The sequence below is a fragment of the Erpetoichthys calabaricus genome, chromosome 1, assembly GCF_900747795.2.
Source record: "Erpetoichthys calabaricus chromosome 1, fErpCal1.3, whole genome shotgun sequence".
Taxonomy (NCBI): Eukaryota; Metazoa; Chordata; class Cladistia; order Polypteriformes; family Polypteridae; genus Erpetoichthys; species Erpetoichthys calabaricus.
The window spans coordinates 101901671-101925186 of record NC_041394.2 but is presented as its reverse complement, the minus strand read 5'-3'; the positions used below and the strand labels follow the sequence as shown (position 1 = coordinate 101925186).

The 23516-nt window shown below is 36.1% G+C and overlaps 1 protein-coding gene across 1 annotated transcript in view; it reads left to right on the top strand.

The window, feature by feature from the left end:
* Positions 1-23516, top strand: part of tgfb5 (transforming growth factor, beta 5) — an 84280-nt gene that overhangs the window by 4399 nt on the left and 56365 nt on the right. Inside the window, exon 3 of the mRNA XM_028804458.2 lies at positions 16938-17101. Coding sequence (XP_028660291.1) covers positions 16938-17101 — 164 coding nt within the window. The remainder of the gene's footprint in view (positions 1-16937; positions 17102-23516) is intronic.

Here is a 23516-nt window from a genome sequence, read left to right as displayed (position 1 = left end):
TCAAAACGGAAAAGTCCACTGGGGGTCAGTATTCATGGCCTGATTCTATGCAAATTATTTATGTGATCAGGCTGACAAATATCTTAAATTCAGAAAACTGAGCATATTAGACGGAGCTAAAATAAAACTGAAACCACTAGTTTAATGGAAATTGGCACAGTAAATATACATTTTTCAGAGGCAGCATATTATTTAAGAAAGAAGGAATGATGGCCATCAAAGAGTTTAGCAGTTAGTGACATAATGTGTGTTAGGGCCATCAGGTGAACAGCAATAGAGTAAAGCTAAGGATCTATAAGAACAGTGACTAGCTGTCCTGTTCTATATGCCCATGAGAAGCTCATTGCACTATTTAAAAGCTAAGCTATGGAACCAAAAAAGTAGAGGGATGCAAAATACTTTTTTTGTTCTTTACTTTCTATTCTCCCCTGCTTTCTTAAGGTTTCATCCTGTTTCCACACAGAACAAACTTCAGTCCTGTCCCATAGTACAAAAATTATATCCCCCTTGGCAAAGTATAAACTTGTTTCACATGTCCTGCAAGACTTCTGTTGTATTGCAGGCTTCTATTTATCAACTGCATAAAGTGCTATGTAAAGAATTCCAATGAGTAAAATTGACACCTGTTTGGTTGTTCAATTTTTAGTTCATTTGCCACCTTCATTTTTGTTGTTAATTTTATTTTACTTTGTCCATTTCAATGCTACATCAATGACGCCTTAGGCCTTCATTCTTATAGCATAGTCTGCCTGTCTTATTTCTATTCTTTTCTAAGACTTTTAAATTTATGTCATGGCAAGCAAACTGCAAATGATTTTCTTTTTTATTAACTAGGGGGCTTTGCCCCCTGCTCAAATCCCACCCCCGCCTACGCTACACACCAACCACTTCACATCTCTGCTGCTCACGCTGTGAAGAGGGGGCTGAACACACCCCAAGGAGACGTGATCGCTTCTCCTACACCCCCTCTTAAACGGTGATACAATGGGAAACACATACAGTTTTTTTTTTTTTTTTTTTTAACCTCCTCTTTGCTCGATCAGCTGCTGGCTTGCTGCTGCTGCTGTGCTGCGTGATCTGCATTTCACGTGTCGCACTTCTGTCATATCACCTATGTCCATATATTTGATCTCTTTTCGCTTTTACCCATTCATCAATATTGCATTGAATTTTGAGTCCGTGTTTGGAATTACATCATGACAATGCAATATATAACTGCCCGTGAGTGATTATCATTTCTTTCTCTCTACATAACCACGCAGGACTTTTCCAAATCTCTTTGAATAAGCTCTTGTCTTGTGGGTCTTCCGGCCCTGGGCGTGGTTACATTGCTTGGCACGAAGACTCGTCTCGCGGGATGTGAAAGTGTCTCTGAGACAATCACATCTCGTCTCCTTCCAAGATTTTTTTTTATAATAGAGAGATGACTATAGGGAAGTAACTACAATATAATATGTCTGGTTTTCCTTTTTAGGATTTTAATTAATTTAAAATCATCTACAGTATGAGTGTTTTCAACATTGCTAACACTCTTTTTTTACTGTCTCACACAGTTTTATGCAAATATAAGCATAGTTTCCGAAGTAACAGGAGCCTGTGCTGCTGACTGCATCCACTTTGTGTTTTGTGTTGTGATACACCACTTAAACACAATGATTCAGCTTTACTTAGTAAACTGAAAAAACATCACCATTTTTAGACACTCAAATTGTTTTTGTCCTGCATTTTATTCTTTGAACACATGCTGCCATCCATACCTCTGAAATTACTTCTCACATCACAAAGGAGTATGGCCTCGAAGGGCTACTACTTACAGTACGTGAAACTGTACACAGAAAAGTGCTATAAGAGCTAACTGCAACATAACGAACAATGATAACACAAAGTGGAAGAGCATTTGCCCATGCCTGAAGTTGTTAAAGAATGTCTTTTAGGGTCTGCTATGTATGTATTCACTGCTAAGGCTAGTATGTTCAAACAGTTTTGCCTTTACTTAAATATTATACCTTGCTTTATTAAAGATATGGCACAGGACATGGCAGAGCAGCAAATGCAGAATCCTTTGTAAGGTGGACACTGAAAGTACTGTTAATACCTGCTAATATTTTGTCATACCTTTCAGTTTAACTAATGGGTGGTTGTTTAACTTGTTTATTCTACTGATCAGGTTTATTACTGATAAAGTATTTGTAAATGTATTCCTTCAGAGTCCAATAAAACTTAAGTAATAATATTCTAGTTTGACATGATCTTTAGAGTGGTATGTTGAGCACTAGAAATAAATAAAATGTTTATAATAGACTTCCCCTATTTTGTCTGTAACCCTCTTGTGGATAATGGTTTGGGTCACTGGACCAGAAATTTTGGGAACCCCGGTCTGGCCCTGGAGAACTCAGTAAAGCTGAAGCCACATTTTCATGAAAATATCTATATTTGTTAAATTTTGTAATCTTTGTTAAAAAGAAAGTAAAAAAATCAGACCAAATAATTATTTAAGCAATAATTACAAGTGAAGTAATTCTTGAATTGCATTTTTTTGGAATGCACAAAACTGTATTGGTACAAAGAAAAAAATCAACAGAAATATTTAATGGTATACAGTATGTACAGTATAAATTCTCTTTGGTAACTAATGTTTAAAGCTGTATAATTCCACGAAGTCAAAGAGATACTGATTCATATCTGTGGATGCAATAATTAGGCTTTGTATTTAGAATAAATTCTGAAGTACGTGAAACTGTGGTATTTGTTTTACTGAGTAATAAAGGATTATCCTCTTTTCTGTTACCCATTTTGCTTTAAATTGTCCTTAATAACAGCAACAACAGCAGCAGCATTTATTTGCATAGCACATTTTCATACAAAGAATACATGTAGCTCAGAGTGCTTTACAAGATGTCAAAATGTTTAAACATAAGAAAAACAAATTAAAATAGATAAGAGATATAATGAATAAATGAAATACCAACATTAGTAAACAGATAAAGCTGAGTCCTTATTTAAGGATTTGTTTTCAAGTTTATAATGGTGAGTCTGATATTATGGCTGGGGAGGCAATCTGCAGGGAATGCCTAGTCCCCACTGGGCATTATATCTAACAAAAAATGTTCTTAAGTAGTTTCCTATTGGTTTTTAGGCATCATCCTAGAAGATGTGATGCAGTGAGTCTTGTCAATAGTTGGGCTATCTGCTTTCGTTTGAACATCATAGGGCAGGGGTCCTCAATCACGGTCCTGGAGGGCTGCAGTGGCTGCAGGTTTTTGCTCCAACCCAATTGCTTAATAAGAACCACTTCTTGCTCAAGTAACACTTCTCCTTCACTTTAGTTGTCTCACTCGTTAAGATTTTGAGCCCTTATTGTTTTAAACAGCTGTATTCTTGGTTTTTAATTACTCCTAATTAGCAATAACATGCAAATGACAAAAGAGACCAGCATTTCTCCATTTAGATTGTTACCATTTACACCTGTGTGTATTTATCATGCAGTATTGGGTTTAATTAAATACTTGGAAGGAAAGTAAAAAGAAAAAAGTGAAGGACTGAGAATTGCTTATCCATTTTAACCTTCAAATCATTTGGATGATATCCTTAGAAAGGGGAAGAAAATCTAGGATATGAGAATTACCTGACATAGCAGAGTTAAAGTACATGAAGTTAAAGCCATGAAATTAAATTATTGGCAAGAATTTCTTTCTAATTAAGCAACCAGGTTAGAACAAAAACCTGCAGCACTGAGGCCCTCCAGGACTGTGATTGAGGATCCCTGTCATAGGCAGTTGCACAGCACTGAAAACCAGAAGAGAAAGCAGAAATTAATAATGATTGAAAAGTAATGAAAAATATTATATGTCTATGCATATAGAGCATTGAGAGAATTATATGCCATTAATAGTATTTTAAAATCAGTACTAAAGGACACAGTTAACCAATGTAACAATGCTAAAACTGTTGAGATGCAATTAAGTTTTGTTGTTCTGGTTAAGACTCCTGCTGCTACATTCTGAAATAGCAGCAACCGATTAATATGCATTACAGTAATCTAGTTGCCTAAAAACAAAAGCATGACTTAGTTTCTCAATATCTTGCAATGTTATAAAAGCTCTGACTTTTGCAGTGTTCCCTAAATGAAAAAAATACAGTCCTAGTAATATGGTTAATGTGTGATTTAGAGTTTAGGTCAGTGTATTATTATACCTAAATTCTTTACTTTTGCTCCGACTTTTCAATGGATTGGCTGGCCCAGCACTGACTCAGCAATGGAATGGCCGATAGGGGGAGTGAGCTTGATGGCTAAGGTCTCCAGAACTCAAAACAAATCCAAATCATATTATGTAATATCATCTACTGTTGAATTCTGCTCTGTACTTGTAATATTTCTATTGCAGTATTATATTGTATTGAGGATTACTTGTGTTCTGTTCTGTGTATTGTATTGTATTTACTCCTTTTTTTTTAACACCCACTGCATGCCCAGCCTACCTGGAAAGGGGTCTCTCTTTGAACTGTCTTTCCCAAGGTTTCTTCCATATTTTCTCCCTAAAAGGTTTTTTTGGGAGTTTTTCCTTGTCTTCTTAGAGAGTCAAGGCTGGGAGGCTGTTAAAAGACAGGGCCTATTAAAGCCCATTGCAGCACTTTTTGTGTGATTTTGGGTTATATAAAAATGTATTGTATTGTATTGTATTGTACTTTGAATGCAAAGGGATCAAGATTATTTTTTTAATTTGATATATTTTTCACATGACCTTTGATGGTCAGAATGCAGGGTCAGCCATTGTACAGCACCCCTGGAACAATTTTTATGTTAAGGGCCCTGCTCAAAGGCCCAACAGAGTAGGATACCTTCTGGCAGTAACAGGGTTTAAATCAGCAACCTTCTAGATACCAGTGCAGATATCATAATTTTTTGCCAACATCTATGTTTTCTTTGTTTTTTTTGTTATTAAGTTTGATTAAATTAATACTACAACAAATAATCTTCTGAACTGAAACCAATTTAAGATACGACCAGAGACACCCATACATTGTCTAAGGTGATTTATGAGAATGCTATGGTCTATGGTGTCAAATGCTGTGCTGAGGTCTAAGAGAACAAGAATAGATATGTTTACTCTGTCAACATTAACCTGCAAGTCATTTACTACTACTGTACAATTTCTTCTAAAACCTGAGTGAAACTTATCAAGAATAGAATGTTTACTCAAGTAATCATCTAACTTCTGAAAAACTGCTTTTTCTAGAATTTTACTTAGAAATGTGGTTAAACATGGGGTAAAGTTGAGAAAGACAGAAAAGTCAAGATTATTTTTCTTGTGCAGGGGTTTGTTCAGTAGTCTTTAGACAATCTGGGAATCTGGGACCCCAGTATCTCATGAATAGTTTATTTTGTCAAGTACACTATCATTTAGCACATCAGAAACCTATTTGAAAAGAAACTTAGAAGGACTGGATCAAGGGCACAAGTGGAGGGTTTTAGTTGAATAAATATTCTAAGAAGTTCAGGTGAACCTATTCTATTTGAATCTCCAATAACAACTGTATCATCACTATTTGCAGGCATGTTGGGGAAGTGGAAAGGGTTGAAACGGTTATGAGTTGTGACTGCTTGAGAAAGCAGAAATGACCTGGGCTTGGGTTTCCGCTTGAGTTGCCAAAATACAAAGATTCTGTTGTCGTTATCATCTTGAGCAGGTGCAGGCGTAAACCTCACTTGTCCCGAGGTGCGAACAGCATTGCGTTGAGTTGAAGTAGAAGATTCAAATCCAGGTACCAAATAAGTTTCGTCTAATAGGCAAACTTTCTGTTCCTTATGATACTTTTGTCTGGCTAGGATCTCATGGTTGGCCATCCTTCAACAAAGTGATGTATAAAAATATAACAGCTGAGTTTTTGTGATGTTAAATGAAACAAGTGAGAGATTTTAAACTAAAAAGTTGTGTCTTGTGTATTGCATTGTTATGTCCTGTGCTACATTGCTGTATGAAAATGTGCTATATAAATAAATGTTGTTGTAATATCCTTTGTACAAGCTATAAAAACTTTTATGAAAAACTGATTACTTAGATTTTGTCTGATTGCCTAAAATACAGACATGTAATAATTTCTTTAAAACATTCTTAGAAACATTTGGATACAGAATAAAATCAAGCAAGTATGATTCATGTTTGAGATAAAGCAGTGCAGCATTGAAAACCATACATTCACAGAAATCCTCCAGGTAAACTTTACCTTCCTAATCTAATTGATTTAACTTCCCTTTCACTCTGCTTATTGTGATGATCTTTCCACTCGGCATGTTGCCACCTGAATCCTCTCCATTATAAGCAGAGTGAAAAGGAAATGAAGTGAATTGAATTCCATGTAAATGGGAGACTGGTAATGGGGTTCAAAATTCACTTATCGAGTTCAATTCAGATTCTGATTCTGTGAATTTCAGATTGTCTTGAAAAGTTAATTTTACCATGGTGTCTGTATGTGTGTGTCTCTGGAAATCTACTGTATGTAAAACAATAACTTCCAAATAAATTGATCTATTTTTTTAAGAAAGTTGCACCATGTTTATCTTGCTACAGGATTTTGGCCTCTTTTTTTTGGTTCAGTTTAGTCCAGTACTTTTCTCCATATCCTTCAAAAATGTATTGACCAATGTCCAACTATAATTGCCATATAAATTGTTTAACTGAGATTTTTGCACTCTGCTCCATTTAATAATAAGATCAGGTCTATTGATTCACAAATGTTTTTTACAAGTAGTTTTTGAGATACATAATTTATTTAATTATACTTTTATGCACACACAGAGGCACATGTAAGTGTGCAAACTCACACACTCAAAGAAATGTATATTTGAAGGTAATTGACAGCTTATTTTCCCTATCAGAGCACAAGCTAGATGATGAAGCAAAAGACATGAACACACACAAGCACATACATGCATCTGTAAAGGTCGACAAATAGAGAGGCATTAAGCCGCCCCTGTACCAATCTGTCTATCTGTGATGCTTATTTACTTCATTTAGCCCAGTATATTTAGTTTCAAATTAAATATTATTGATATTGTTCATTTGATTAAATTTCATGTTTATCGCTCTATATTTATTTGCTTACATCTCTATATAGAAAAAATCTGTCTGTCCACTTTTCACGAGAGAATGTTTTTTTTCTATAATTTGCTTGAACATACCATTTGATTTTGCGACCTCTATCATTGAGCTAAGTATCATAGTTTGCTTGCAGTATCGATTTATTTGCACCAATCTAAGAGAGATGCAGTGGACTGAGGGGAGGGGGGAGGGGCCCTCCTCACTCACTCACCAGCCTCGGGGCGTATCTTACATCCACTTAGCTAGCGAACAAGAGAACTACTTAACGGATTTAGATCAGGTTTTTTTCTAGAATTTGCTTGAACATTGAAGTTGATGTTGTGACTTCTGTCATCGCGCTAAGAATCATAGTTCGCTTGCAGGAGCAATAGATATTCGCACTAATCTGAGACAGAGGCTGCGGGCCAAGGGGAGAGGGAAGCGTGACGTCAGGAGTAGGGAACCAGGCAGGACCCTCCTGACTGTCCTGTTTCACTTCTATGCGGGCAAAGCCGTGGGGGATGGCTACTAATAAATAATAAGTTAATGTAGTTAATTGAATATTATTGTACATTACAATCTATGTCATTACATTATAAAATCTTTTGTTGAGTGATTTCCTGCAAGTATTGTGTAAACCATTCCATACCATTTTTTTTTAAAATGGGGACCACAACTCCAGTCCGCCAGTCATAAGCCACCTTCCCAGCTTTTCATACAACACTGATGAGGTGTGTTAGGGAAAACAAATAACATCCCTTTTTTCAGCATTTCCGGTTGGAACTCCTCAATCTCTGGTGCATTGCCATTGTGGAGCATATTCTAAATCCTATACATATCTCAATCGATACCTTGACCTAAAATCACCTTTCATCTACTCAGATCCTAGGGAAAATACACACATTTTCAACAGGGATTAATTATTATAATTTCTCTATAGATGATTTGATTGAATTAAATGCAGTGTTTAGAGTTAGAAGATACTGTAGCTGTAAAATTTCCGGCATCACAGGATGCCAAAATATAATTAATTATTCTAGTTAAAAGTGTTGTTATGTGGAAAGTATTTTATGATTATATGCTTTTTTAGAACATTAGAACACTCTAGATGTGAACAGGCCATTCAGCCCAACAAAGCTCGCCAGTCCTATCCACCTATTTCTTCCAAAAAACATCAAGTCGAGTTTTGCAAGTTCCTGAAGTTTTATTGTCGACTACACTACTTGGTAGCTTATTCCAAGTGTCTATCGTTCTTTGTGTAAAAAAAAATTCATAAGGTTTGTGTGAAATTTACCCTTAACAAGTTTGCAACTATGTCCATGTGTTCTTGATGAACTCATTTTAAAATAACAGTCTCGATCCACTGTACTAATGCCCTTCATAATTTTAAACACTTCAATCATGTCACCTCTTGATCTTCTTTTGCTTAAACTGTACAGTATAGGCTCAGTTCTTTTAATCAATAATCATAATTCAACCCCCGTAGTCCTAGAATCAGTCTAGCCACTCTTCTCTGGACATTTTCTAGTGCTGCTATGTCCTTTTTGTAGCCTGGAGAGCAAAACTGCACACAGTACTCCAGATGAGGCCTCACCAGTGCATTATAAAGGTTGAGTATAACCTCCTTGGACTTGTACTACACACATCGTGCTATATAACCTAACATTCTGTTAGCCTTCTTAATGGCTTCTGAACACTGTCTGGAAGTCGATAGCTTAGAGCCCACTATGACTCCTAAATCTTTCTCATAAGATGTACTCTCGATTTTCCGACCACACATTGTGTATTCAAACCTAACATTTTTACTTCCTATGTGTAATACTTTACATTTACTGATATTAAATTTCATCTGCCACAAATCTGCCCAAGCCTTTATGCTATCCAAGTCCTTTTGTAATGATATAATGGATTGTAAATTACCTGCTAATCCACCTATCTTGGTATCATTTGCAAACTTAACCAGCTTGTTACTTATATTCCTATCTAAATCATTTATATATATTAAAAATAGCAGCAGCCCTAGCACTGAGCCCTGTGGAACACCACTCTTAACATCAGCCAATTCTGATGAGGTTCCTTGCACCATCACCCTCTGCTTCCTGTGTCTGAGCCAATTCTGCACCCATCTAAAAACATCACCTTGAACTCCCACTTCTTTTAATTTGATGCCCAACCTCTCATGTGGCACCTTATCAAATGCTTTCTGAAAGTCCAGATAAATAATATCATATGCTCTACTTTGATCGTATCCTTTTGTTGCCTCCTCATAGAATTCCAGCATGTTAGTGAAACACAACCTCCCTCTTCTGAACCCATGCTGACTGTTCAGAATAACTCCTATGTTTGCCAGGTGTTGCTCAATCTAATCCTTAATAATTCTTTCTATTAATTTTCCTGTGATGCATGCTAAGCTTACTGGCCTATAGTTGCTTGGATCTGCCCTGTCACCCTTTTTATATAATGGGATGATATTTGCCATTTTCCAGTCCTTTGGAATCTCCCTAGAGCGCAGTGATTTCCTAAAAATATGTGTGAAGGGTTTGTATATGTACTCACTAGCCTCCTTAAGAACTCGAGGATAAATATTATCTGGTCCTGGTGATTTTTTTGATTACATCTTAGTTAATCTGAGCAGTACTTCTCCCTGTACAATTTACAAATCCCTCAGTACCTCCTTAATTGTCGCGTTTACCTCTGGGAGGTTATCCACTTGCTCACCTGTGAACACCTCAGAAAAACGTAAGTTTATGGCATCTGCTGTTTCATTGTCTGTATCTTTTAATTCCCCTTTACTATTTCTGATGCACTCCTTGACTGTTCTTTTACTACTAAAATACTGAAAGAAGCTCTTAGGGTAGTCTTTCGCCTTATCTGCTATATATCTTTTAGTCTCCCTGATATCCTTCTTAATGGTTTATCTCATGTTCTCATACGCTCTATGATTCACTTTGCAGTTATTAGTCTTATATGTCTTATAAAGCAGTTTTTTTTCTTTGGAGCTTCTTTTTAAAATCTTTATTAATCCACTGTGGAGTCATTTTTGCAAGATAATAGAGAAAAACTGCAGATTTTATGATGAATATTGAAGGTAAATGAGCTAATATTAATCAAAACTGCTGAATCTAATTAAGGTTTCCATGGATGAAAGCCTGGAGCACTGGATGTAAGGCAGATGGCAAACCTGAACAGGAGACAGTCCATGATAAGACACAATTATGCAGTCACCCATGCTCAGTCATATCCTGTTAATTTAGAGTTTCCAGTAACATGCAGCCAACAATTTTACATTGAGACTTAGGAGATTTAACTTTTTATCGAGTATATCTTTCAAAAATGTTATGTTTAAGTCAGGGATGTCCAACTCCGCTCCTGGAGGGCCACAGTGTCTACAGGTTTTCATTCTAACCATCTTCTTAATTAGTGACCAGTTTTTTCTGCTAATTGCCATAGTTTTAATTAACTTGACGTAGATCCCTTAGTTGTTTCTTTTTCCTTAATTAACAGCCAAACTAATAATGAGACATAAAATGTGCTGCCAAATGACCTGCTCAACACAGTATCTGAAAATAAAGAAAGGTGAAGGTCTCGGTAAGGCTGATCTGCTCAGGTCACCGAAACATTCTAATGGCATCCTTAGAAAAAACAGAAAATCAACCATTTTGGAAATGTCCTGTCCACTGCTCCTGCCATGCTTCTGTTGCTTGCTGGGATAGCCTGTGTCTTCCCTGTGTTCTTGCTCTAGAAATGTGGTCAAAGAAAATGGATGAAAATTGACTCTTTGGTGAATTAACTAAAATATGTAATATGCTCTGAACACATAAGTGTTATGCCATGCATTCATTTTCTAACTTTTTTTATTATTTTGGATTTCTTGAAAAGTCTATTTTTGTTTCCTTTCTACCCAAGAAGGAGTTTCTCTGTTGTATCCAGTCTCCTGCTATAAATGTTTTACAAGTTCAATGCTCTATGCTCTGTTAATGACACTGCAGTTGAAGTTTAGGATATCATTCATTTCCAAAGTGCAGTGGGAGACTTCATCATTTTTGTTTAGGTTGACATAATGCTCATTATTCTTAGCTAAAGTTACTAATGAAGAAGTGTCTTCTTTTGTGCAAAAAATACTGTAACTGTAAGTGAGGGCAGAAACTATCCAGTCATCGATCAGAATAATGTTATTCAATGAAATCAATTTTCAAAGCGTTAGAAACCTTCCAGAGCATAGGCACAGCTTTTTGGTCCTGATTGGTCTATTCATGTAGCATTCATGATGCCCATGGGTTATTTATGCTGTACTCTCATGGTTTGGCAGCCAACTGGAAACACAATGCTTTTTTACTGAGCCAGCCACAGAATCTCCTGTCAAAAGTTCAACTTTTTCCATCATTCTGCAATGGAAGGATGAGCTGGATGTTTCCAACTTTTACGTATTTATTTTTTAATAATGTAGCTCAAACAGTTAGTTGTTTTAAAACAAGCACACATTGTGCTATTAGAGACCTGACAAATGGAATTAAGCATGGCAATGTATAGTTGCTGAACCTGCTGAATCAGGCAAACAGTTTTTATTTGTAGAATAACTGATATACTTATTGCTGAGGACTAGTATGTAATACCTTGCCAAAACTTAGCACAGTTGTTATAGTCTATTAGCGAACATTTGCTCCAGATTCACCACAGCAGTGTCTACACTTACACATACTGTATTGTTACATGCTTTCTGCAATTGCATCAATTCTGTTTTACTCCATGGTGTAACTGGTTTACTGTCAACTGAACACTGAATGCCCTATTAGGGATGCAGTGTTTGTCAGTCACATTGCATCCCTTATACAGGTACACCTGCTCATTTTTTAAATTAATATTTTAATTACTGCATCTTACTTACATTTTACCAATTCAGAGAGCTAGTATTCATTGTTCAAATTTTGCTATTTAAAAGACACAAAGCAGATGAGTCAGATTTTACACAAATAAGGGATGTGTCACTATGGTGAGCCACTTAACTGCCTTTTGGCACAGGCCTAACTAATAATGTATGTGTGATGTATGTAACAGAGTAAAAACTTTGCCTGGTTGTCTTCTTGATCTGCTTCACCCTATACCTCCTCCCCAAGACCATGGTGGGAAGGAGTCTTGATGGACGTAATTATCATATTAGTTTTTTTTTCAAAAGCATCTAATTTTATACTACCAATAATTTTCTCCACAGCCTATTAATGAGCACATATTTTCATAAAGGAATTTTATAGGTTATATGGATTCCCTAAATTCATAATGGAAATGCTTTTCCTCAAAATTAGGTATCCAGCTCAATCTTAGCAAATGGTTTAACAGAAAGAGTGAATCAGCACCTCAAAAGACATTTAAGGTGTAATGATACACAGTCAAATTGGCATAAACTAACACCCTTATCAGAATTTTCCAGGAATGCATTAATAGTGACTTCAACTGGGGTGTCACCGTTTGAATGCGTTTAAGCCTAATCTTTTCTCTTTTACATCTGTTAATACAACAGAGTTCATCTTGAAAATTTTATCCTCATTATATTGTATAGGACCTTATAATATTCTGAAGAAAGTAGGTCCAACTTCTCAGTGTTTGGCACTCATCAGTCAGTTCCTCATACATCCTAGTTGCCATATGTCACAACATAATCTGGTTCACTTGTAACCTCTATTGTGCCATTCATGTCTGCCTCCCCTGGTAATTGTTAATGGGGAAGAGGAATATGAGATAAAACACATTCTGGATTCTAAACTGCAAGACGCCAAGGTATACTACCGTATGCACTGGATTCTTTATGGGATGGAGGATTGCTCTGCAGTTCTTGTTATTGATATACTTGCCTCAGAAATACTTTGTGCTTTGACAGATGTTACTCTGGCAGGCAGGATGGATATGTTCAGAGCCTGCATCTTAGAAAAAGACCTCTGTCATGATTCATTGAGCTTTAGTACTAGGATTTTACAATTTTTTTTGTTTGTTTTTTTCCAAAATGTTGCATGTGCAAGTTTTTGATTTTTGGTCTTGGAATATTATTTTTATTTTAGCAATATCATTGCATTGCCGTCACTAGTATTTTGTTGTTTGCCTGTGCCACGTGTGGTATGTTTGCCTGCACTACATTAGTTGTAGCTATGTCTGATGTTAGGGGCTGTATGCAGAAAATATGGAAACATGCAGGGATTGGAGTCCCAGTTTTGAACAAAAAATTCCAAAAAGACCATTTTCCAAATCAAATATTTTATTTTTGATAGTTAGGTTTTAAAATAGGTTTTAAAATCCTCAGCTAGCATTTTGTTTTCTGCTTTGTTCTTTTGCATATTGGGTTTTATCAAATGGTTCTTTGGTAGCTTTTCCATGTATTGAGCCCCTGCCTGTCCTATAACAATGTCTTTAGTATCTCTGTTTTCATTCACCTCCTGGTAGTATTTTTTTTTCAACTAAAACATCTAGACTCCATCATTACACAATAGGTGTGGGGAGTGGTAATGTCTTATTAAATAATTTTTCATTTGGAGATTTATTACAAAGTTAAAATTGGCTGAAAATGTTTCATTGGCCAGAAAAATGAGATTATACTTAGAAATTTACAGTTTCGGTTAAATACATTTTATATAAAGTATAACTAGAAATTATAAATAAGGAAAAGTAGCTATCCTTTACTTACCTAAGAAGAAGGCAGTCTGGATTTATATAATAGAGTTTATGTATATGTATTAAACTGAAATTTTAGGAGGAAGCAGCAGAAATGTTTGATTGGAGCTGAGTGTGTGCTACACACAACAGGAATAGGCAATATGCACACGGTAGTGCTGATGTACTTCGGTGGAATCTCAGCCAGCTCAGTCACTTCCATTGTCCATACTGCAGATGAGATTTTTGTTTAGTGGCGAGAATGTCTGAGAAAAAGAAGTTTAAAGTTTCAGGGTATTAATAGCTCTACAGCTGAACATTGTCCTGTAGTTTTATGTTGAGCTTCCAGTAAGTACAACAAGGTACTTATTTTCCATACATTTCCCTCCAATGTGGAAACTTGATCTAAATGGATCATCTCCATCCAGAGAGAGAGCTTTATGGTTTGTCCCCAAACCCAAGTTTATAACCAGCATTTTAAAAAAGAGGATTCTCGCGATCCAGGGTCTGTGACACAGAGGCGACTTTTAAAGAAGGGAGCGATTCCTCAGTTGTTTGAACGGAACAACTTCTCCATTCTATTTTCAATGACACACCAGTTGAGCAGGAAGATGATAAAATCCGGACCACGATTACACTTTGGCTACGGATGAGCACTTGTCGACGTAGAGCTTGATGAAAACATGTCTCTCAGAGTGGAGATCCTCCAGCTGAGGAAACATATCGAGACCCTTACAATGAAGCAGCGGTTTGGTATTCACTGTTTTGCTGGCTCTGACAGAGACATTCACTTTTTTACAATGTAAAATTTCCAGCAGACTCATCCAGCATGTTGTTATGTATTGTTATGTATTGTAGCATTGGTGCCGAGTACTACAATGGATGGAGTCTCTGTTCTTTATATGGCCTTTTGAGGTGGCTCGCTATCCTTTAAAGAACTGCTTTCCTTTTGCTGCACTAGTTGCATGAGACTGTGCAGAGTTGCCGTTTTTTTTATGGTTCTCCTGCTATTGATGTAATGCCAGCTGTGGGGAACAGCCCGGACACAGACAGGTAGACATCGTTTTATCACCCAACACACGTTTATTTACAATAATATTTACAAATAAACAACACACACCCCAGTGCTGCAGCACCAGTCATCCCAAAGTCCCGGCTTCTCCAAATGCCTTTCTCTCTCTTCTGACCGTCTCCACTCCTCTCCTCCGAGCTCCATCCTCTTCCACCTGATTCCAGCCCTCAGATGTGCTCCAGGTGCCTCCCGATTAGCCTCCGCCGGCACTCCCCAGTGTGGCGGAAGTGCCGGCTGCGATCTGGAAGCACTCCAGGTGTCCCTGGTCTTCTTCCCCCCAGCACTTCCGGGTGTGGCGGAAGTGCTGAGGGCCAGGGCTCCATAGGCATTGGGGCGCCCCCTGGCTGTGATCACGGGCCCCTATAGGGTTGAGCTTCAAAGCTCTGTTGCTGTGGTCCCCAAAGCCACCAGGGCAGTCGCCCCCATGTGGTCTGGGGGAGGCGTAAGACCTCTTCCGGTCCTCCTGGGCATCCCGGCTGGGAACCACCCCCAGCCTCCTGTGAGCCTCCTCCCAGCTCATTATTTTGGTGACTCATCCCTGGATGATATACCTTGTCCAGATTCTTTGCAGTATTAAGCTTACATACATATTCATCTGTCCCTGAATAAAGTTTAATGACTAATTATTGAAATTCTGTTTTTTAAAGAATACTAATGTAATCACATGTTTGTCCCATGTAAGTTCATATTAGACACATGTTTTTCATACGTCTGGATCTACTTTGTCATTGTGGATTTATCTTGAAACATATACAGTAGTTTAAAGCCTTTCTTCTGTTTAGTTCCTGATGTTTGGCACAATCTTTGAACAATGCAACTCACGTTTACTATAAGTCTGGGAATGTCTTGAAGTGATCGGGTGAAAAATGCCATAGCTAGTTCATTCTGATATTCATTTGGAAATACAGCAGCTGGCTGATGTAGAATCTGGAAAAGAGTGTGTATATAGCCTATTCAAGGTACATTATGCAGATCATAAAGAGTTGATATAAAAGGTGCTTTTTATGAATTCAGAGTGGTATCATGCTTAATAATTAACTTAACACGATCTCATATTTGGAATGTCATGTGCAGATTTGGACTACATATTACAAGACGTTTAAGAAAATGTTAGATAAAATTGAGACAAGAGTTACCAGATTTGTTTCACAACTGAGAGGTATGAGTTATATGGAAACAGTGAAGTAAAACAAACAGACTAAGAGGAGACATGATGAAAGTATTTGAAATTATAAAAAAATAAAGAGAACACCAGATGTTACTTTAAAAAAGTTATCCTACAAGGACACAGGCACAGCTGGAAGCCGTATTAGAGTTAATTCCACAAAAATGTTAAACATTGTTTCACATGGAGAATTTTAAATATTTGCAGCCAGTTATCTTTCAGTATGGTGGAACCCCATAAATGAGCGTTTGTTGTATTTTAGTCTTTTTTCATTGCAGTGTTTTATCTGAAAAACTACTTATTTCCGACACTCCTTCATAATTTTTATTAAGAGTCAAAACCTGCCCAAAATTTAAATAGTGCTGAACATTGTGGTGCATAAACATAAGTAAAAAAGTTTATCAATGAGAGTAGACTATTCACACAATTGACAGTATATTTTTGACATTTTAATATGCTCTTCTTAAATGTATTTTGAATATGTATTTATTTATAATATGAATTTTACTAATTAAACTTGTGTGCATTATGTGTAGTTTTGTGTACATCTGACTGCTATTATTATATGTTGACTGATGTAAGACAAGAATTCTTCTTTGTATCAAATATAAATCAATCTATCTATCCTATCTGTCTATCTTATTTACTAATGCTATGCTATTGAATTATACACATATAGAAAAATATGAAAACATTAAACCATAAGTGTATTTATAAAAATCAGCCTATTTGCACACTCTTTGTCTCCTTCTCTTGTCCAGAGTCCCAGTACATTAAAAATGTTATTTATAATGAAGCACAACTTAGTTGGTACATGCACTGTGCAAATCTATGTAAATAACAAAATGCAGAATCTTTGTAAACAACAAAAGGCTAGTTGATGAATCCAGATTCTGTTGCTTCTGCAAAGCTGTTCATTCATACCATAACTATCATCATAACTATCTTAGATGACTATTGGCTTTTTTTTTTTGTTTTTTTACAGATGTTATATCTACAAATCTGTACAATCCTTATTTCCGTGTCATTGGTTTTGATGTTACATCAATGGAGAGGAATTCCAGCAACTTAGTGAAAGTTGAACTTAGAATTTTTCGTGTTCCCCATCCAAAGGCCAAAGTTGTGGAGCAGAGGGTGGAATTGTATCAGGTACTATAAGAGACACTTTATTATGGCACTTTAATAGGTCAAGGAAAAGAAAAGAAAGCATGACCTAAAGAAACAAAGCACTATATGATTTTATCCTAATAGATCTACTTGACATAATGATTGTTGTTGCTGTATTGTAGTTTTAGGTTAATTCTGAATTAGAGAGTAAATCCAAGTTGGATGTTTGTATTGTAATGAACAGAAAATGGTTAATTTCTGATTAGACAGTGTGCACTAATAGATTAATGCTAGCTATTTAGAAAGTGTAAGCTTTGTTAACTGTACTCTAACTCCAGAACTTTGTTCAATTTTTTTTGGTTGCTATCTCAAATGTGGTTTCATTTGTAAATTTCAGAAGATTACTTGCCATATATGAATCTAACCTTATTATTAATTTCTAAGTAGCAGTACTAGCACAGATCCCTTTATTATCCCACCAATGACCTCACTCAATGTCAACCATTATTCTCTTGTCTTTATTCTTTTTGTCACCTGCCCATTAACCAGTTTACAGTTTAATTTTGTAAATTACCTCTAAACAAATGACAAATGGCTAAGGTGGAGGTGGAGCAGATAAGAGATGCTGAAAAAGATGTGGCTGAATTATATGAAAAGTATGGGTCTCTCTCCACACTAAGTAGTATTTTTTTTTTCCTTTTTGGAGGTCATTTTGGCCCCTAATTAAAGGGACTCCAGTGGCATTTTATAAACAACAGGGGTATTTTGCATAATTTATAAAATAACATTTTACCTCAGTTTAGTCTTATCAATAGCAGGCAAAACTGCAAACTGACCGAACTGTATATAAATTCAGTTGTATTTGTTTATATTGAATAAATTGGTAAAATAAAAAAATAATCAATTTATTGATCCAGTAAAAAGAAAATATTTCTGCTATAAGTCAGTGGTTCAATTTGCTAAAGTCAAAGACAAAACAGACCACCTGTGGTAAGGAATCGCTTGTTAACATAATTCTGCCTCACAATCACCATATTTATTTCACAAAAGGTATTTATGTGAAAGTACTAAAATTTGAATTAATTCTTGCTGAAGAAAGTATAACAGCAGGTAGACACTGATGCAGGATGCAGGAGCAGAAACAGCACACATCATTGGCAATATGGAATTAATGGATTGTAATGGCCACAGCTGATGTTTCCAGGTGGACATTTAAAGTGAATTTGAAATGCAGACATGGGTATTGAAACATTTTGTGTAAAGGACCAGAGACATGCAAATACTGTATATACATAGAATTATAAACTTAATGTAAGTGGCTCAAAATCGGGAGAATGTTTCTATTGTGTACTTGAAGGTTGTGTGGACCACTATGTGCCTCTAGGATGTCTGTTGGCATGACATAGAAGTTCTGGTAGATATTCCGTGTTTTATGTTGTATGGTTATGTAGCTGTTTGATGCCTAAATGTTGTGAATTGGGGTTCTTCTGTTATTAGGATGTGTTTGTGTTTTTCTTATTCTTGCCCTCTCACTGTGCACTCTCTCTATCGCTTGCTGCAAACAAGTTAGATGTCACGTGTGGCTGATTACGTTTTTTTTTAGGCCTTCGGTGTCATTGCAAAGTGTGAAAAAGGAATAAAGTAATTGTGGAATTTGAATGGTAGATGGAATGTACTTTATTTAACCAGATAAGACCTATTTACCATCTGCAGAGTATAATGCAGAGTATTACAGTTCTTAGTTTACAAGCATGTGTGTTTACCTCCTATTACAACAAATACCAAGAAGTAACTGACTCATGTAAGGATATGTACCAATATGAAAAAAACATTGAAACTTATTGAATGCATCCATTTTTTAAAGCCAGAAATGTTTTTGAGTATTGGTCTGCATCTCAAGATTCCTCACATATTGCAAAACAGAATATCCATGCCATTTTAAGAAGGAAAAAAAAAACAAATAGTAAAACATATTTGTGCTTTTCAACCATTTTTAAAGGGCCTTGGCTGTATACTTCAGTTTGCCAATTGTCTTCTTCGATGGCACCCTTTAAGGCCAGGGGCTTGGATTCACTTTGAAAAGTCATTGCCAATCGCTGTTATTGATATTGAATATTGAGGTGATGATGTAAATTCCTGTCTTTCTTCTGTAGACAGCTAGACAATAATAACTGAAAAAAGTTACACCTTCACTCAGTCTTTTATTATACTGAAGCTTATTTTGTTATTTCACAAAGATATTACCAGCTGCCATGCAGTATCAACATGCAAGCGTGTGCTGCAACAGAAAGATTGAGCATGCATGTAGCATGCAACCAAATGACAAGAAAATGAAGCCTATTTACACTTCTTCATAGACTTTAAACAGACTTTTGGATCTCCCCTCTACAGGAGCCAGCACATGGGAGTCATCAGGTGCATTCATGGAATACTGCCGTAGCTGCAGGTTTTTCTTCCAACTCAGTTACTCAATAAGAAGCCAGTCCTTGTTAAAAACAGAACTTGTTATATAATTTTAAGGCTTGTTAGTGATTTCATTCTTCAATGTCATATCATTTTTATATTATAGATTTCTCTTGTACAAGAATATCATCCAAATGATTTGTGATCCGAAGCAAATTAGCAGTTGTCAGTCCTTCACTTTTTCTTCCATTACATTTCAAATATTTTATTAAACCAGATATTTCATAATCATTTCCAAGTTAGATCAGGAGCCCACTGTGGCTGCAGGTTTTTGTTCCAATCTGTTTCAAAATCTGTGACAATCATTTTACCTCTAATCGTTCTTATTGTTTAATTAGCCAGTCTTTTTTTTCGTCTCTTATTCTGCAATAGGTAAAGCAAAGCAGAGTAAGATTTACAATTATGGGAAATTTTTAAATATGTGCTTTTAGTTTTAAATGGTTAAATCTTTTTTGGCATTTTCCTGTTAATTTGCCTTTTTAGAGTTTACTTCCTTAATTGTAATATAACAATGAGTTAATGAGAAAACACCAGGCAAATGCCACTGAAAGGCTGCAACTACTTACAGCTAGTTTGCTGTTTAGTAAATAATGGGCTAAATAACCAGAACATCTTGAAAAGCAGAATAAAATTCATGGTGGTGATGATGAATATCTCAAGTGAAGATAAAAAACACTAAATTATCTTCAAATAGCACACATAAACTACTAACTGAGAAATAACAGCTTGTGTCTTTAGCGTAGGAATCCAATTAAAAGCAGAAGTTGATTGAGACGAAAACCTGCAGTTACAGTGGTTCCCATGGACTTATGCTGAAAATCACTGAGATAGATGGTAAAGGGGAGGGTAGAGGGGAGATCCAAAAGTCTGTTTAAAGTCTATGAAGAAGTGTAAATAGGCTTAATTTTTGTTTCACTTCAAAGTTTGTTTCTTTAAAATTTCTCAGCAAAATGTCCATTAATTTTGATGCGCTCCTTCAAACAGTGGATGCACTTTTTGAAACCATCCTCAAAATCATCTTTTTCCACTTTTCCAAAGCATTTTGGATAGAACTGATAACATCTCGGTTTTGGAATTTTTTCCTCACATCCATGCCTTAACTTTGGGGAAAAACCAAAAGTTACAAGGGGCTAGGTCTCGGGAATAAGGTTGAGTTTCAGTGAGGCTGATTTCAGAGGCATTGATGAAGAGGACAGTCTTGGTGGCTCAGTGTGTTGGTGCTTTGTTGCTGTGGAATCCAAAACACTTTTCATTTTCTGTGGGTGTTGGAGGACAAGTCTGTAGAGATTATTTGAAACAAAAACTTCTTTTAGGCACTACTTAACATAGACCTTGAATTTCTTCCTGAAGAATGTTACAATGCTTGAAACTCTCTGTGGGACTTTTAAGGATAGATTAGCTGAAAAAAAGTGTGCTTTTTTGTAATATTGAACATTTCAACCAGCCTTTTCACAATGATTTGTGGCTTAAAGTCCTCAGCAGCTTTCAGTTTTGCAACCAAATCTTCTGTCTTTAATGTTCTGGGGCATCCTTCTATTGGTTCCCTGATGATGGAGAAATGTCTGGTTTGAAATCATGTGAACCTTTTGTTGTGAATCTTGGTCTATCATTGCTAAAATCATCATTAATTTTTTTCAAAACTTTCTTTAACAGCTCATTTACGTTGAAAATCTTAGTGAATGATGACATGTGTTTGCTTGTCAGAAAACTTCAATCCAATCGTGGATCACCACCACATACACAATGTTTTATCGTATCCATGACTTTACCTGGGAATGAAATTGAAACATTAAAGTACATGCCATAAAAGAAAAAACACAATCCAGACTTTTGAACTTTTTGTTAATTGGTAGCTGGATAAGTAAACAAGAAACAATTAAAAAGAGTGAATGCTGCTGTTGAAGACTAAAAGAATCAATTTAAAATTGCAAATCTAAACAAGCAAGATAACTAAAATGAACCACAAATATGCTGTTTGAGCTGTAATTGCTTCAGCAATACTGATTGGCTTTAAATTAAGAAACAAGGTTGGAATAAAAATGTGCAGCTAGTTGTTGGAAGAATCTCAATTCAATGTACAGTTTGTTGGAAGAGAATGCATAAAGATGTATTGATAAAATATATTGTGGTGTAAAAAATGGAGTGTCTGTGTTTGTAGAATGTTTGTGAGAGGGATGGAAAATACTAATGTAATAAGTCAAAAATTAAATTAGCAATGGAGTTGTTTCAGAGAAAGTAAGGAAGTCATGATACTTACGTAACACACTGAATACAGACCTGCAGAGGCCATCCTGAAGCTCACAAGGAACATGTAGCATTTGTCTGTCCTATTGTGAACCTCTGCCTTATCCATTGACTGCTTTCTAAATAAATGGTTTTAGACCAGGGATCTCAAACTCCAGTCCTATAGGGCCGCAGTGGCTACAGGTTTTCATTCTAAACCTTTTCTTAATTATTGACCTGTTTTGCTGCTAATTAACTTTTTTGAAATTATTTTAATTGACTTGTTTTTTAAGATTTGTTCCCTGGAATTTCTTCATTGTTCTTTTGAATTTAACAGAAATTAAATGTGAAGTGAGTGAGCCAACAGAAGACCAACTCAGTCAGGGCCTCAGACTCCAGCCAATTTCACTCCAACCAGTTGTTTAATTAGGTGACAAATCTTGTTGTTAATTAAACCGGTTCTTTAATCCCATGTGGCTTGTTGCTGCTGTCATTGTGTAATAGCAGATGTTTTCAAAATTATTGATTTTGTTTCTTTACTTTTCTAAGAGCGCTGGTTTTGAGGACTTGAGCAAATCAACATTCCTGAGACCTCCACCCTTTTTATTTTCAGATATTGTGTGATGGTCACAGTTTGCTGGTCATGTTTTGGTTAATTTTGGATCTCATTATAGTTTGGCTGCTAATTAGAAAAACAATTATTAGGTCTGAGTCTTCAAGAGCAAGTCAATTAAAATGAATTCAAAAGAAGTCAATTAGCAGCAAAAACAGGTCACTAATTAGGAAAAGGGTTAGAATGAAAACCTGCAGCCACTGTGGCCCTCCAATACTGGAGTTTGAGATGTTTTTGACCATGTCATAATACCTATATTGGAGATTCACAGTTGTATTTGCACACATGACAGTTCTCTCATTGCTGAGCTTATTAAAAAGTAAAACATTTTCAGTGATCTGCACTGTGCACTGTGAGGTTCTTGATTTTTTTCACTTTTAGATGCAGTAAATCAGTAAATCAAACTCATAGTAATGAAGTTGTTATCAATAGTTGGTTCAGCTTTTGTTTGTGAATCAGTTTTTTTCTGCTCTGAAACCTTGTGAAATCAAATCTGTTCTTGTTGACGCACATGTCAAAAAGTTGCTTTGAGTAGCTACAACTGAATGCAAGTTAGATTTTAAAAGGATTGTAAGCAAGGCATGCCAGAAGTCCTACTGAGTCAAACACAGCAATGTGCAGGGTAAGAAGAAAAAAATCTCTTAACCATGAAAAAGTATTGATTCACTGCAAATTACTGGAAGTCATTGTGTTTGTAGGTGTGAACTTACTCACATACATAACTTGTGATGTGGCACTTAGTCCTGGTATGGCATTCTTTTTTGGCACATAGTGTTTGACAGTTGGCCAGCTCTGGTACAGATGTAGCTGTGGGAACAGAAGTGATAGTTTGGGTGAGAAGTGCATTGAAAACATTCCAAGAGCTGTCCCCCACTCTGACTAAAGGAGTCTCACTACCATTAAACAGTAATGTTTATGAAAGCTGTGTGAGAACCAGTATGCTGAACGGAAGTGAGATATGACTGATGAAGCAAAATATAAAGAAAAGCTGGAAAGAACAGAAATGAAAATGATCAGAAGGATGAGTGGTGTGTAAAATAGTAAGAGGAAGATGATTGCCAAGTTAAGAGAAATACTTGGTGTGGAGGCATAGATGTGCTGAGGAGAAAGATATATCAGCATGTGGACTGAAAGGCAGAGGATGACTGGGTGAAGGTG